The sequence below is a fragment of the Pan troglodytes genome, chromosome 17 (genome assembly GCF_028858775.2).
Source record: "Pan troglodytes isolate AG18354 chromosome 17, NHGRI_mPanTro3-v2.0_pri, whole genome shotgun sequence".
Classification (NCBI taxonomy): domain Eukaryota; kingdom Metazoa; phylum Chordata; class Mammalia; order Primates; family Hominidae; genus Pan; species Pan troglodytes.
In genome coordinates, this window is record NC_072415.2 from 41961382 (window position 1) to 41976798 (window position 15417).

Sequence of the window (15417 nt, forward strand, 5' to 3'; positions counted from 1 at the left end):
TTGCTTCCTGTTCTTCCTGCTTCCACTTTTCCTAACTTCAAATATGAACTGCTTGTAGCAACACAGAGAATTCACTCAGGTGTTTCAGTTACAAATCTTGGCTCATAGAAACAGCTGTGCTTAATAAATGTCTTTCCTTTTCTTTTTTTTTTTTTTTTTTTTGAGACAGAGTTTCACTCTTTTCGCCCAGTCTCGAGTACAATGGTGTGATCTCAGCTCACTGCAATCCCTGCCTCCCGGGTTCAAGCAATTCTCCTGCCTCAGCCTCCCAAGTACCGGGATTACAGGTGCCCACCACCACTCCCAGCTAATTTTTGTATTTTTAATAGAGACGGGGTTTCACCATGTTGGCCAGGTTGGTCTTGAACTCCTGACCTCAGGTGATCTGCCCCACCTTGGCCTCCCAAAGTGCTGAGATTACAGACTTGAGCCATTGTACCCAGACTGTCTTTATTTTTCTATAATCATACTTTTTTTCTTTTTCTTTTAAAATTTTTATTGATATATAATTGTTCATATTTTGGGAGTACATATGATGATCTGATACCTATATACAATGTATAATAATCAAATTAGGGTGATTAGGGTATCCATCAACTCAAACATTTATCTTTTCTTTGTGTTGGGAACATTTCAAGTAATCTTTTCTTGCTATTTAAAAATATATAATAAAGTGTTAGCTATAATTTACCTACTGTACTATCAAATACTAAATCATTTATTTTATCTAACTATACTTTTGTACCCCTTAACCAACTTCTTTTCATCTCCTCCTCCCTTCCCTTCCCTTCCTAGCCTCTGGTAACTACCAATCTACTTTCTACCTCCATGAGATAAATTTTTTTTTAGCTTCCAGATATGAGTAAGAACATTCGATATTTGTTTTTCTGTGCCTGGATTATTTCACTTATAATGACCTCCAGTTCCATTCATGTTGCTGAAAGTGTCAGATTTCTTTTTTATGGCTGAGTAATATTCTATTGTGTATACAGACCACATGTGCTTTATCCATTTATATGTTGACAAATACTTAGGTTGATTCTATATCCTGGGTATTACAAATAGTGCTGCAATAAACGTGTGAGTGCAGGTATCTCTTCAATTTACTGATTTCCCTTCTTTTGGATATATCCTCAGCAATGGAATTGCTGGATCATATGGGAGTCCTATTTTTAGTTTTTTGAGGAACCTCTATACTGTTTTCCATAATATCTCTACTACTTTACATTTTCACAGTGTACAAGACTTCCTGTTTCTCCACAACCTTTCCAGAATTTGTTATCTTTCGTTTTTTTTCTTTTATAATAGCCATTCTAACTCAGGTAAGATGATATCTTATTGTGGTTTTGATCTGCATTTCCCCGATGATTAGTGGTGCTGAGCATTTCTTCATATAGCTATTGGCAATTTGTTTGTCTTTTTTGAGAAATATCTGTTCAGGTCTTTTGCTCATTTTAAAATCAGATTATTTGTTTTTTTTGGTATTGAGTTGTTTTAGTTCTTTATATACCCTGGTTATTAATCCCTTGTCAGATGGATAGTTTGCAAACATTTTCTCCCACTCTGTGAGTTGTTTCCTCACTTTGTTGAGTGTTTCCTTTGTTGTGTAGAAGCTTTTTAGCTTAATGTAATCCCATTTGTCTGTTTTTGCTTTGGTTGCTTGTATCTTTGAGGTCTTACCCCCCAAAAATCTTTGCCCAGACCAATATCCTAGAGCATTTCTACAATGTTTTCCTTGAGTAGTTTTATAGTTTCAGGTCCTACATTTAAATCTTTGTTTGTTTGTTTGTTTCTTTGTTGGGTTTTTTTTTTTTTTTTTGAGACAGAGTCTTTCTCTGCCACCCAGGCTGGAGTGCAGTGGTGCGATCTCAGCTCACTGCAACCTCCGCCTCCTGGATTCCAGCAATTCTCCAGCCTCGGCCTCCAGAGTAGCTGGGATTACAGGTGTGCACCACCATGCCCAGCTTATTTTTGTATTTGTAGTAGAGACAGGGTTTCACCATGTTGGCCAGGCTGGTTGCGAACTCCTGACCTTGTGATCCTCTTGCCTCGGCCTCCCAAAGTGCTGGGATTCCAGGTGTGAGCCACCGTGCCCAGCCACATTTAAATCTTTAATCCATTTTGGGTTGATTTTTGTATATGATGAAAGACAGAGATCTATTTTTATTCTTCCGTATATGGATATCCAGTTTCTCAGCGCCATTTATTAAGAGATTGTCCTTTCCCCAGTGTAAATTCTTGGCATCTGGTTTCTCTGGGTTCTCTACTCTGTTCCATTGGTCTGTTATAATAATTGATATTTTAGGTTCCCATTCACATAGATGTCAAAAATTTAATTGTGGCTAATTCAGGATTCACATTTTACTTTTAGGCTTGTGCCTAACCTTAATTAACAGTCCCAATGCATTGGGAAGGTCCCTTATGATCCCTGAGGTCATCTATCCTCATAGGCATCCTCTAAAATATCAGTCCCTCTGTCTGGTCCTTATTTGTGATTCTGTGCAGCCTGCAATGGAGACATCCTTATTCCTATCCACATGGCTCTTCAGGCATGACAGCTTTTTCTGATACTTCTGTGCTTCCCTTGGCCCCAGGAGTTATTCTCCTCTTCCTAAGATGTGCCTTCTTCTGTAGAGTCCCTTTGCTTCCTTGTAGCTCTAGCCAAGAAACAGGACCATTTGATTTTGGATCCTATAATATATCTAGGGGATCTCAGGGATCAAGTGAAGAACTGACTATAACTACAGTTTTCAGTTTTCCCATTTAATTCTCATCCTACCCTCATAGGGTGGGAAGTGCTGGCTTGTACTCAAGAAGCAACCTCTCAAACTCCTTGTCTATGCTACATGTCTCTTGATAGTCTTCCTATTAGCACAAAATGGGGTGAAGGCTAAGCTGGAGAGGGGAAGGGGAAACTAGAAAAAAATTAGGTTTTTTTTTTTTTTTTTTTTTTTGAGATGGAGTGTCATTCTGTTGCCCAGGTTGGAGTGCAGTGGTGTGATCTCGGCTCACTGCAACCTCTGCCTCCCAGGTTCAAGTAATTCTCCTGCCTCAGCCTCCCAAGTAGCTGGGATTACAGACATGCACCACCACACCTGGCTAATTTTTGTATTTCTAGTAGAGATGGGGTTTCACTGTGTTGGCCAGGTTGGGCTCGAACTCCCGACCTCAGGTGGTCCACCCACCTTGACCTCCCAAACTGCTGGGATTACACGTGTGAGCCACCATGGCCAAAAATTAGTATTCAAAAAATATTATCCTGCATCTTAAGTAAGTTGAATATGAAGCCATGGGAACTGAGAGAACAGGTTGTTTTTAAAGAGAAATTATCCCAAGAAAAGAAGGAAAAAGTGAGAAAGAATTAAGAGATGGATTGGGAACATTATTTTATTAGAAAATCAGTGACCATTCCTACTTTTATGACCCATGTCCCACCAGTGTTTGCTTGATGGGAATTTTTAGGGATGAGATACATTGCTATCTTACTACTTTATATGTGAATAACCGGTGTGCCTGATTTCTAGCACATTAATGGATTTTATAACTCAATAAATTATAGGCACTCAATAATTTTTATTAAATGAGTGAATGATAAAAAGCAGTGGACATAACTGGATATATTAAAGCAGCATGGGGCTATATGAGAGGAGGAGTTTCATAAGATCAAGATTAAAAATTAATTTGATATATATATTTTTTGCTTAAGTGGTGTTTACTAGTCTTAGGGACCAGTACACATACATTAGAGAATGTATTCATTAAGAAGTCTCAGCCAGGCACTTAATTGTTGACACAGGAAAAAAAAAAAGCCAACAAACCAACTCCGCAGAGCTGTGTTAAAAATACTGGACTTTCATCCCTTGATTGGAGGTATTATTACAGCATCAAGCTGACCTGCAATATGGATCATTGAGATCAAAGGCTATAAATTATAATGTTTGCCTTTAAAGAAGTCAATTCAACCCTGAATGTCATAGTTAGCTACTTTCAACTGGAAGCTACAACATGGATTTATGGAATCTGTCTTGGTTTCTGTTCTTGGATGCTCTTCTTGTGATTTCTGGCTTGGTAAGGAAACAGTATATAGAAGATAATTTAAAAATTTTGGGGCAGTTGATATTGATTGTTAAAGAACAAGTGTTTTTTTTTTGTTTGTTTGTTTTACATCTTGAAATGTTGATCTCAAATGAGTGTTTCTTCTTGGAGATTAGGGGTGGGCAGTGTGTAGGGAGTGACAAATAGCCACACCAGAGTAGAGACATTGATATAAAGTTATGTTTTCCTTTCAGTTTCATCATTGTGTAACAAGTTTTCTTTTGATGAGATTATAAATGTGTATTTTGAAAATCATTCCATTTTTACTGCTGAATGAAATGCAGATTGCTGCACAGTAACTTGAGACATGAATGAGTGTCACAGGCACCGTCAGTACTTACAAAGTTTTATAACGTGGTATTTCTCTTATGCTTCTTCATCAGTTTAGACTAATCCTTCTACAGTTTGGACTAATCTTTTCTATCAGGTAGTTTGTATCACAAACCAACCCAAGGTTTTAAATGAAGTTTCAAATGGCTAGTGGAAAACCTTCAGTTGTTATTTTAAAATAACAATTATTATATTGGGGTGATATTCTATGAATAGGAACTAGAACATTGCATACAAGAGATACAGATGAATACATGTTAAAGTGTAATTAGGAATAAATCCTTGATAATTTTATTCTGTAGGTGCACTGGCATTCCTCTATGAGTGTATGCCTGTGTGTGGTTATAGTGTGAAACATGCAAAGCACTTGTTAATGTCAAAAATGATGGTAACCATCCATCCAGTTCATTCCCACATTTTGTTAAACGCTCCAAATGATTCTAGTATTTAGATATGTAAGCTGTATTTGAATAAAATTGTACTTTACACTTTTGTGACAATTTATTATAGCTTACAATGAGCCTTCTTTCACATTATATACTGTAACCCTCACAATACCCATGCAAAGCAGGTACTGACCATATCTTATGGATAGTCTGAGTACCTGGAAGGTGAACTGAATTACCCTTAGTTAGTAGAACCGGTAACATAACCCAGACAGTCCTATGAGCTTTTTAATTCAATCACACTAAGACATTTCTCAGGTTTACTTAGTTGTTTTTTTTTTTTTCCTTTGGACATGTAGTCTGAGTTTCATTGACCATTTGTGGAGAATCTATTTTCAGAAAAAAAATTAATCACAAAATGTACCCATTGTTTTTCTTAAATATTTGTATTGTCTTTGAAGGCAGAATTATTCTGGGAGAAACATGAATGCAAAATAACTTGATCAATGAGTCTTGAATAACATTTCTTTTTAAAGAATTGTTATAAATTACAGTATTATTTCAACATTGAGAATAAATTATTTGGTTTTTCAAACATTGCTCCATGAATGCTTTAGAAAATCGTGTGTAAAGTGAGCACTTATTTGAGAGCTAGAGTCTTATGTTCTGCCTTTCCTCCCCCCAATTTTTGAAGTTGGTTTCTTGTTTCCTTCACCTTCAAATTGATTTAACAGGCAGTTTCATTTTCCATATGAAATGAGAAGACCCTTTGGTCAAAAAGTCATCTTAAACTTCAATTTAGCCATCCTAAATACATGTCAGGAAGTAATCCATAATATTAATGACAAAACAAACAAACAATAAATGGTTAGATATAAACTGAATCCAAGAAGACCATTCCTGGGCATTATAATAATATGTTTTGTTTATGTGTTTATTTCCCAGCCAACTCCAGAAAACTTTGGTGAGTTTATTTTGAGTTTTGTTCTAGGTTATAGAGAACCTAGGACATATTTAATGCTAAACATCATACATAATTACATATGCATAATTGATGCATAATTGCATTGAACTTTGATCTAATACTGGATTCTTTTGATTTATGGAGGGACATTTTATTGTCCATGTTCCAGGGTTCATATGCCCAGCAAAGAAATAGATGGTATAGGAAAGGCCAAGCACAGTGACTGACACATAGACATCCCATAAATGCTTGCTATTATTGTTTTTGTTATTTTGTGTCAAATCAGATGGACCTAATAATAACAGTCTACTCAGTATTCACTTGCATACTCGGAGATTTGGCCATATTAGATACACCTTTGCAACTTAAAATAGTAATTCAAGTTTAACTTAAGAATTTTGCTTGAGAGTTCCAAGGTATACTACTAGCAAGTGATATACATGTATGAGTAGATTGGGCTAGTTTGACCAAATTTAATCATTTGTTTCCTATTTAATCTAGTCTTCTAGTCTTTCAAATTATGCTTAATAATATATAGAGCAACCAATTTCTTATTCCCGAAGTCATTTGACATTCAAGGAATGTCGATAGGACAGAATACATACATAAAAGCTCTTTAGAGCCCAACCTGGCTCATAGGAGATTCTCAATCAATCAATCAATCAATCAATCAATGTATGTTGAGTCTGAATCTAGTAGTCACTTACCTGAGGCCAAAAGAAACTTGCTTAGTTCTGATTATATAAATGATAAAGGTTTTCTCCTTTTATAAACATAATGTTCAATTTTTTGTTGTTGTTGTTTTAATCAAAGATGTAGATGGCGGAATGGACCAGGACATATTTGATATCAATGAAGGTTTGTGGATTTTTTTTACATAATCTCTTAAGTAGAGAGTTTGAATCCAATTTGCTAACATGAATTTTTATCTTTACTCTTAGGTTTGGGACTGGATCTTTTTGAGGGTGACATCAGACTTGATAGGGTGAGTTGAAACAGTATAAGGAAGAATCTTCCATTAACCACTGCAAGCCAAATTCAGAGTAAATGAGAAAGATTAGACAGCATGAATTTTGTTAAGCCTAACTATCTCTAAGGGTGCAGAATCATGGTGACACATTTATTCAATGAATATATTATACTCAAAGAAATGCATATAATTGTGTCTTCATCTTTCATTACTCAGATTTCTGTGTGGTTCAAGCCACCATAACTCATTACATATGTCTTAGTCTTATTGATTTGATTGATTTTCATTATTGGAGCAATATGACATTTGATTTTAAAATAGGACCTCACAGATTCAATCTAGTGGAGGCAAAATTAAACTGAATTTGTAAACATCTTCAATGAATCAGGCTTTTTACCCCAATAAATAGATTTTGTGACTTCTACCCTGGCCTTAGCTAAAAATAATGTTGCCAAGTTAAGACCCTCCCAAACCTATTCATAAAGAGTGCTGATTCTCATCTAAGTCATCATGCCACGCAGATAAACACAAGAACCTTGCAGGTAGATTAGGGGGACTAAAAAGTTCACTATCATGAAAGCACTGTTTTTTTCAGTGTTCTCTCACAGCATGGAAATAAGCACTATTTTTCAAAAGACAAGATATAGTTTATTGCCCCCTAGATTGAAAAATATTAAGAAACTTACTACTTACTATCCCTTTTGGTGATGATAGAGAGAAACTAGGATGCTTGTCTAGGAATGTGTTTAGAACATGTTATTATACTGGAGAGTGTATAAATTTGAAAAAAAGAAAGAAGGCAATTTGAGAAGATCTAGCATAGTTTAAAATATATACACCATGTGGCCTAGAAATTACCCAGTAGATCTTTTCCTGTAAAATTCTGCTCTTCCTTCCAACACAGTCCTAAGTCACTCCCTTACTTCCTATATCATAAGCACCAACATCCCTCACAGTCCTCCCACCCTCAGGAAACACAGCTGCAGTGTCCCAGGCTTAGTCCTGAGCCTACTCTTCTATCTGTGCTCTCTCTTGATCTCACCTTGGTCCAGGGATTCAAATGTCATCTCCATGCCAATGAATCCAAAGGCATATCTCTGGTCCTCTCCTTTCCCTGAGCTCCTGACTGGTCTATCCAAGCACTAATTTGCCAGCTCCACTTGAATGTCTACAAGACATCTCAAACCTAAGGTGTCCTCTGATCAGGTGAACTGTGACCTTCCCCCCAAACTGTTCCTCCCCACTCTCCTCTCTTCATAAAGTCATCCTCACAACCTGACTCTACTCAACTGAACACATAAAAACCTCGAGCGTCACCTTTGCTTCTCCTCTCTCCTTCACTCCCCATCCAGCCCGTCAGCAAGTTCTATCATTTCTAGCTCTAACATACACTGCAAATCATCCACTTTTCTCCATCACTCTAATTCAGGCCCCATCATCTCTTGCCTGGCCTTTTCCATTAGCCTCCTAATTTGTCTTTCTATTTCAGATATTGTTCCCCTATAATCTTTTCCACCTTGTTACTTGTCCTTATCTCTCACAGCAAAGTCATTTTTCAAACAGGCAGTGACTTCATTTCACCTCCTGGCTTGAAACTCTTCCACAGTTGCCTATGGGTTTAGAATCATCTCCGGATTTAGCCCCAGCCATCTAAGCCTAGCATGCCTTAGCTCCCGCTTCTGTCCTCCCCTCTCCCCTCCCCTCTCTCTCTTTTCCTCTCCTCTTATCTCATCCATGTTCTCTCTTAGACTCATCAGGCTACTGGTCTCAACACATATTCAAAACATCCCAGGCATACTCCCACCTCAGAACCAGAACAACTAATGTTCCCTCTGCCTGAAACCATCTTCCCAGGACCCCTTTCAATGCTGGCTCTGTCTTGCGATCCCTATTTCCCCTTAAATATCATCCCTTCAGAGAGGACTGTCCTGATCACTCCATCTCATGTACTCCGTCATCCCTGTGCCCTTGTTCACATCTCTCTTTCTAATTTCCTCCCTATTGCATTCATCCTGCTTAAACATTTTTTTTTTTTTACATACTCTTTCTCTCCTCCACTAGATATAAGCTCCAGGAAGCCAGAGACCTTTATTACCAAGGAATCTCTATTCTCTAGGACAATATTCAATTTGTGGACTGAGTAAATACATTAGTAAAATATTACTCATTTTCTATTATACAGTTTAAAATCCTTTAAAAATTTTTGAAAACTTTGGCCCAGCTCATGTGTGACTTTTTCTGATATTGTGAGATCCAGATTATCAAGGTCTTGCTATCACTGTTTTCTTGCAAATTTTTAATCTTTAAGTGTAGGAAACTAACCTATAAATCTACCAATATTTGTAGTTCAGTTTTCCAACAGTTATTTTTTGCATTATTCCTTCTTCAACTGTATTAACAAAATTAATGATAGAAATTAGTAATTTCTTCCTAGAAACTTTGTTATATTATGATAAAAGTAGGGCTCCACACACACACACACACACACACAATTTGTTTGTGCGAACTGGGAGAGCTTCAAACTTCATTTATTTCTAGATTAACTACAGGTTTCCTAAGTGTTTGCCTTATTTGTTTAACTAGCCCTTTTGCATTTATTTTTGACAGGCACAAATTAGAAATTCCATCATTGGAGAAAAGTATAGATGGCCTCATACCATTCCATATGTTCTAGAAGATAGCTTGGGTTAGTATGCACCTTGGAGTATTCATAACTAATGTCTATTTCTGACAAAATAGACAAAAAATATGATTATAATGTTTCAAAGGGTGGGCTTATATGGTCTTTAAGGTTTTGTTTGGTTTGCTCCTTTGTGTGGCTATGTACATTTACTTTGAAAAAAAAAATAAGCAAAAAGAACAATGAAAGTAACCTAAATGACTCTGTCTGAAATATTTACAGTGTCTTGACCAACATAGCAATGAGTTCAACCAACGTTTATGGAGAGCCTACTCTGTTATGCTAGGGACATAACGATTAGGGAGCCAGTCTTCTTTTGTGGGGGAGGGGCTCTGCATCATATATTCATTGAACCAGTGCAAAAACATCTTTTGGAGAGCAGACAGGCCAGGCCAGGGTCCCAGGAGGATGCTATGCTGGGGGTGCGGTGAGGGTGAAACATGGAAGAAGAGGGCCTTGCTTCCTCTTCCCATGGCAGGTATGCTCCTTTCTCCTAGAGTCTGGATCCCTGGTGAGTGAGGCCACTGACTGATTGTCCGTCTGCCTGTCCCTCTCTATCCCTGCAAGTTCGGGGAAGAAGGGTCATTGGCAGCCCGGGGCTGGGAACCCAGGTCCTCTGGTGCCCCAGCTGGCTTGGGCTCGGTGGCCTTGGGCTCCTTGGCCTTATCCCTGTTTCTGCTGGCCTTCTGGAGCTGGTGTCACTGCGCCACCTCGGCTTTCAGACTCTCCAAGTCTTTTTGGCTGAGAGGAATGAAGAGGATGCCATTGATGCCTTTGAACTGCTCCAAGACGCTGGCCATGCTGGGGGCTGTGAAGTTGAGGGGCGGGATGTTGTTGCTGGAGCCGTTGCGGTAGATCTCATGCATGGCGCGCCGCAGGGCCACGGCCAGCTGGGTCAGGCACTTGAGGTACTCAGAGCTCTCCTTGGTCTTCTCCTGGTCCTCGCCCAGCTGGGTCTTACGGAGGGTGTGCAGCCAGCCCTTCCTTCTGGTGCTGCAGGGCCGACCGGAAACTCAGCTTTGCTCTCATAGACCGAGGTGACGAGGTGGTGGCCAAGGGCCACCTTGAGAGCTTTGGGCCCTTGGTACTTGGTGCTGACGGCCAGCACGTTGTCCAGGAAGCACAGTGACAGGTCGTACTCCATCACCCTGTGCAGCACCCGCCTGATGTTGTCCAGCACGCCACCTCAGGGTGTCTTCCCCAAGCACCAGCGCGTGAGGTAGTGGGCGCCCTGCAGCAGGCTGAGGGCCGGGGACAGCTGCCTGCTGGTGAAGCAGTGCAGGGCCAGGTGCATGTTTTCCTGGATGGTGTTGGGGTGCTCGATGCCCATCACCCGCACGCTCATCAGCACTGCCTTCTGCTGGCTTCTCAGGGCCTCTGCGTACTTGCCCATGATGTAGTGGAGGCGGGCAAGGAGGCGCAGGCAGGCTCAGATCTCCGCGTGCACTGCTCCCTACACTTTGTTAAACAGGTGCAGGGCCTGATTGATGGGCTCACAGGGAGCCAGTCTTTATTTTAAAGCAGTGGTTTACCCTATGATCAATTATACATATGAGAAAATACATAAAATAACCAACTAAATTTGAGGAACTGGCATTGTTTTATCAACATTTTATTTTGCCAGGTCAGGAACTTAACAACCCAACATGATAAAAGAGCTTTCATCATCCTCTTTTCATACAGTAAATAATGTTATTAGTGTAGTATTAAAATGTTAAAAAGTCAGAAGAATCAAATCCAAAACTAAGAACAGCTTTTCTATAGAAGAAATTTAAATATGTTGGAAAACTCTAAACATGGTCTTCATTTTAATCTATGGACTAGTGACAATTATGTCACTGACCAGCATTAGCTTAGAAATTGCTGTTTGGGAAAAGTTTGAGTAAAAACCCTGCTATAGTTTTTTAATTTTTAATTTTATTTTTCATTTTTGTTTTTTTTTTTTTGTTTTGAGACAGAGTCTTGCTCTGGAATGCAGTGGCACAATCTCAGGCTGGAGTGCAGTGGCATAATCTCGGCTCACTGCAACTTCTACCTCCCAGGTTTTGGTGATTCTCCTGCCTCAGCTTCCCGAGTAGCTGGGATTACAGGCATGTGCTAGCACACCTGGCTAATTTTTGTATTTTTAGTAGAGACGGGCTTTCACCATGTCGTACAGGCTGGTCTCGAATTCCTGGCCTTAAGTGATCTGCCTGCCTTGGCTTCCCAAAATGCTGGGATTACAGGTATGAGCCACTGCACCCAGCCTGTTATAGTTTTTTAAAATTTCAACTTTTATTTTAGATTCAGTGGGTACGTGTGCAGGTTTGTTACATGGGTGTGTTGCATGATGCTGAAGTTAGGGGTACAAATGAACCCATCACCCAGGAGTTGAGCATAGCACCCAATAGGTGGCTTCTTCAACCCTTTTCTCCCTCCCTTTCCCCTCTTGTAGTCCCCAGTGTCTTTTGTTCTCATCTTTACATCCATGTCTATGCAATATTTAGCTCCCACTTATGGGAAAACATATGGTATTTGAAAACCCTGCTATTTTTCTTAAAGATCATGCATTTCAGTGGAGACTCACATAAATCAAAAGTGAATTATGATAGAATGGAATAAACATTATGATTAGTGATGTGTTCAAAGAGCTATGGGAGCACATTGGAGGGGCATTAAACTCAACCTGGATAGAAAAGCATATGCATTATAAGCAGAGGACACTATATAGCAGGACTGCCATGAAGATTGTGTAAGTTGTACACCGTACAACTGACATGACCTCCTGGAGCTGGTGCTGCCATGCCACCTCAGCTTTCAGATTCTCCAAGACTTTCTGACTGAGAGGAATGAATGAAGAATGCCATTAATGATGTAGAGCTGCTTCAAGAAGCTGCTCTCAGGTGGCTGGGCCAGGAAACAAGTGGAGCTGATACCAGGTTTATGTTCTTTCTGTTCACCAGGAGGCATTTGTTTCTTTGTGTGAAAGTGCTGTTCACCCATCTGGCCAGCCAGCAACTGCAGCACCTGCTCAGAGGTAGTGCCTCTTTCTAATTGGCACACAGGCACCATGTGGGCTAGTGTGGCCTCTGATAGCAAGGGAAGGGTGCTTTAGCCAGATGCATCACGATCTGCTAAGTCCTGAAGAAGGGAGAAAATCCTGAGCTGGAATTTAGATTGAGAGTGGGGAGCTAGGAAGTTGAGCAGGTAGGCGGAACCCAAATGGGGTAGGACTTGGGTCTTCCCGGTGTTAAAGAACTTGTCGTGTATACTAATAACATGGTGCCACCAAAAGTATTATTGTGGCAGTGAGATTGTTAAAATTGCAGTTTAAAATAATCACTTGGGTTGAAGTATAGAAGATGTGTCATTAGTGGGGTAAAAAGAAGGTAGGGAGACCAGTTAGCAAACTACTGAGGAAATTCAGAGAAAGAATTAAGAGATTCCTAACCAAGATAAATCTAAAAGCTATTTGGGATGCATTTGTTAGATTTAGTGATTGACTGTAAGAGGTCAAGAAGAAGGTGGGTGTAGAGAAAGAGATTCTAGTGCTCAGGATTCAGTCCTGGGTAGCTGAGGGCATGGTAATGTCTTCAACAAGAATGGAGAATTTAACCTTGAGGAGCATGAGACAGAGAAGCGCGGTGGAAATTAGTTTTTGGCATGCAGAATTTGAAATGCATCAGAGTCACTGTGGTGGAGATACCAAATAAATTGTTGGTATACGACCTGGTCATTCAAGGTCGAGAAATGTTTGGGAGTTATTAGGATGTAAGAGATGGTTGAAGCCGTGAGTATGGATGAGCATTTCACACAGTGCTTTGCATAGAGCAGGTGCTCCATAGATAACTGGATTTTATTGATTTATCCTGGAAGGTTGTGTTGAATAAGTAAGAAGATGGTCGAGAATGAAACTCAGTGCCATTTTTTGGAACTGGTATAGAAGGAAGATCTAGTGGAAGTTATTGAGAAGGGGGAATTGGCCAGAAACATAGATAAAAAACTAACAGTAGGGCAGGGAAAGCCAGGGCAGGAGTAGTTAGCGGGGTTGGAAGCCATAAAGAGCACAGGGAGCATGAGGAGAGAAAGATGTTCATTGACTTTTGGAATTAGGAACCTGAAAGATTTTGAATATACATGTTTTTTGGTTTAGTCTTTTGATTAAAAAATTTTTAAGTTCTTTTGTTTTAATTCTTCCTTTTTTTCCTTTCCTTCCTTCCTTCCTTCTTTCTTTTTTGAGACGAGTTCTCACTCTATCACCCAGGCTTCAACCTCTGCCTCTCAGGCTCAAATGATCCTCCCACCTCAGCCTCCCAAGTATCTGGGACCACAGATGCATGCCACCATGTCCAGCTAATTTTTTGTATTTTTGGTAGAGATGGGGTTTCACCAGGCAATCCACTCACCTCGGCCTCCCAAAGTGTTGGGATTACAGGCGTGAGCCACCACATCCAGCTATATTTCTTTTTTTAAAAAAATTATTCTCCTAAGTATGTTCCATGAAAGATTAGGGAGCTTTAATTTTATATATATCTTAGGCTATTTTTTTTTGCCATGTATTTAACCAAAGCCATCTAACCTTATGAGCTTTATTTATTTTTTAAACAACATAATGAATGCCTTGAGGATAAGAGCTATTTTTCATCTTGCAAATTGGAGGATTACCATAGTCTCTGGCATATTACATGTAATAACATTTTTGAAATAAATTGATAAGCATATGTATATATATAAATGAAAAATGTTAGGTAAAAATTCAGCCTAGATCCTACCATCCAAACTGTGTACATTTTTACATAGTTATAACTATGATGTCTTAAATCTTTTGTTCTAATTTTTTCACTTAATGTTATTGCATTTTTTCATATTGTATAGTCTTTATAATAGAATCAAACTTCAAATTTTTATAGAACAATTTTTTTCAATTATGTAATTTTGATTATTTCTTATTTAGAAAATACTTTTGTTTAATATTGTAGAATTCAACTTGTTTTCTATGTTCAAATTAAGAAAAGTATCCTTACGTTTCAGAAATGTATACCATCTTCAAATGACTCAGACTAAGAAAATTACTAAGCAAGGCCACTCTTACAGGTAGCAAAAGTAAATACCTATGAAGGGTTGATTTCTGGAAGGCCCTATTACTCAGATTCCAGTAGGTCAACCTGTGAAATTCTACCAGTAGGGTTGTAGTCTTTGAGCTTGAACTTCAGATGTTACCTGGCTGGTAGATGCAACTTCCCTGAAAGGAGTAATACTCATAGCAGCCGTTTATACTTTCCAGGGCCTAAGTTATAATTCCTTGCCTTAGCACCAAGGGAGAAAAGGCAGTGGGGGAGGCTGAGGGTAAAGAGTTGGGGATGGAAATGAAGGGGAAGGTGCTAGAAACCTGAAGGGGCTACTAAGGGGAAACAATCCTGAACAGCTGCTTACTGAACTCCTAGGATTGCCAGCAACTTGCCTCATTTTCCAAAGCCTGGCATGGTTCCAAGTGGAGCTTTCTGCATCTATAACGCAAGGTTAACTAAGGCCCTCAGTAAATAAAGGCATATGGAAAACAAAGATCTTATCTTGGTAAAGGGCCTCAGTGTTTATAAAGCTTTCACGTGTTACTTTATTTATTAATTCAAGAAACTATCCTCATTAAGTTTTGATAAATGGCCTAAACTAGTATGCTCTTTTACATTCTGTTTAAAACAGTGATATGGTGGTCAGTATTATCATGCCTTATTTGAAGGAAATATTACATTTGAAATAATGACCCAAATATGATACTTATAGGACAGAACATTTTGAACGTTAACAGCCATACATAGATACACACACACACACACACACACACACACGGCATACTATTTCAGGGTGTTCATAGACCTTCCCATCTCAACGTCCTCAGATTAAAAGCCCAGCTGTGAGGCTTTAAATACATATTATAGCTTCTCAGATTAAGTATGTGGTGGCAATTTATTTTGATTTCCTGTGATCCAATGTCCAATGGATCCAATTTGTAATC

General features: G+C 39.0%; 1 protein-coding gene and 1 pseudogene across 1 annotated transcript in view; one reads left to right on the top strand and one right to left on the bottom strand.

Moving 5' to 3' along the window:
- The first annotated feature begins 3714 nt into the window (after positions 1–3714).
- The window catches only part of MEP1B (meprin A subunit beta), a 33015-nt gene continuing 21312 nt past the window's right edge, over positions 3715–15417 (top strand). The window contains exons 1-5 of the mRNA XM_523904.5: positions 3715–4068; positions 5757–5775; positions 6589–6633; positions 6717–6760; positions 9353–9431. Of these exons, the coding sequence (XP_523904.3) occupies positions 4006–4068; positions 5757–5775; positions 6589–6633; positions 6717–6760; positions 9353–9431 (250 nt within the window). The 5' untranslated portion in view covers positions 3715–4005. The remainder of the gene's footprint in view (positions 4069–5756; positions 5776–6588; positions 6634–6716; positions 6761–9352; positions 9432–15417) is intronic.
- Positions 9924–11399, bottom strand: LOC107969465 (clustered mitochondria protein homolog; annotated as a pseudogene).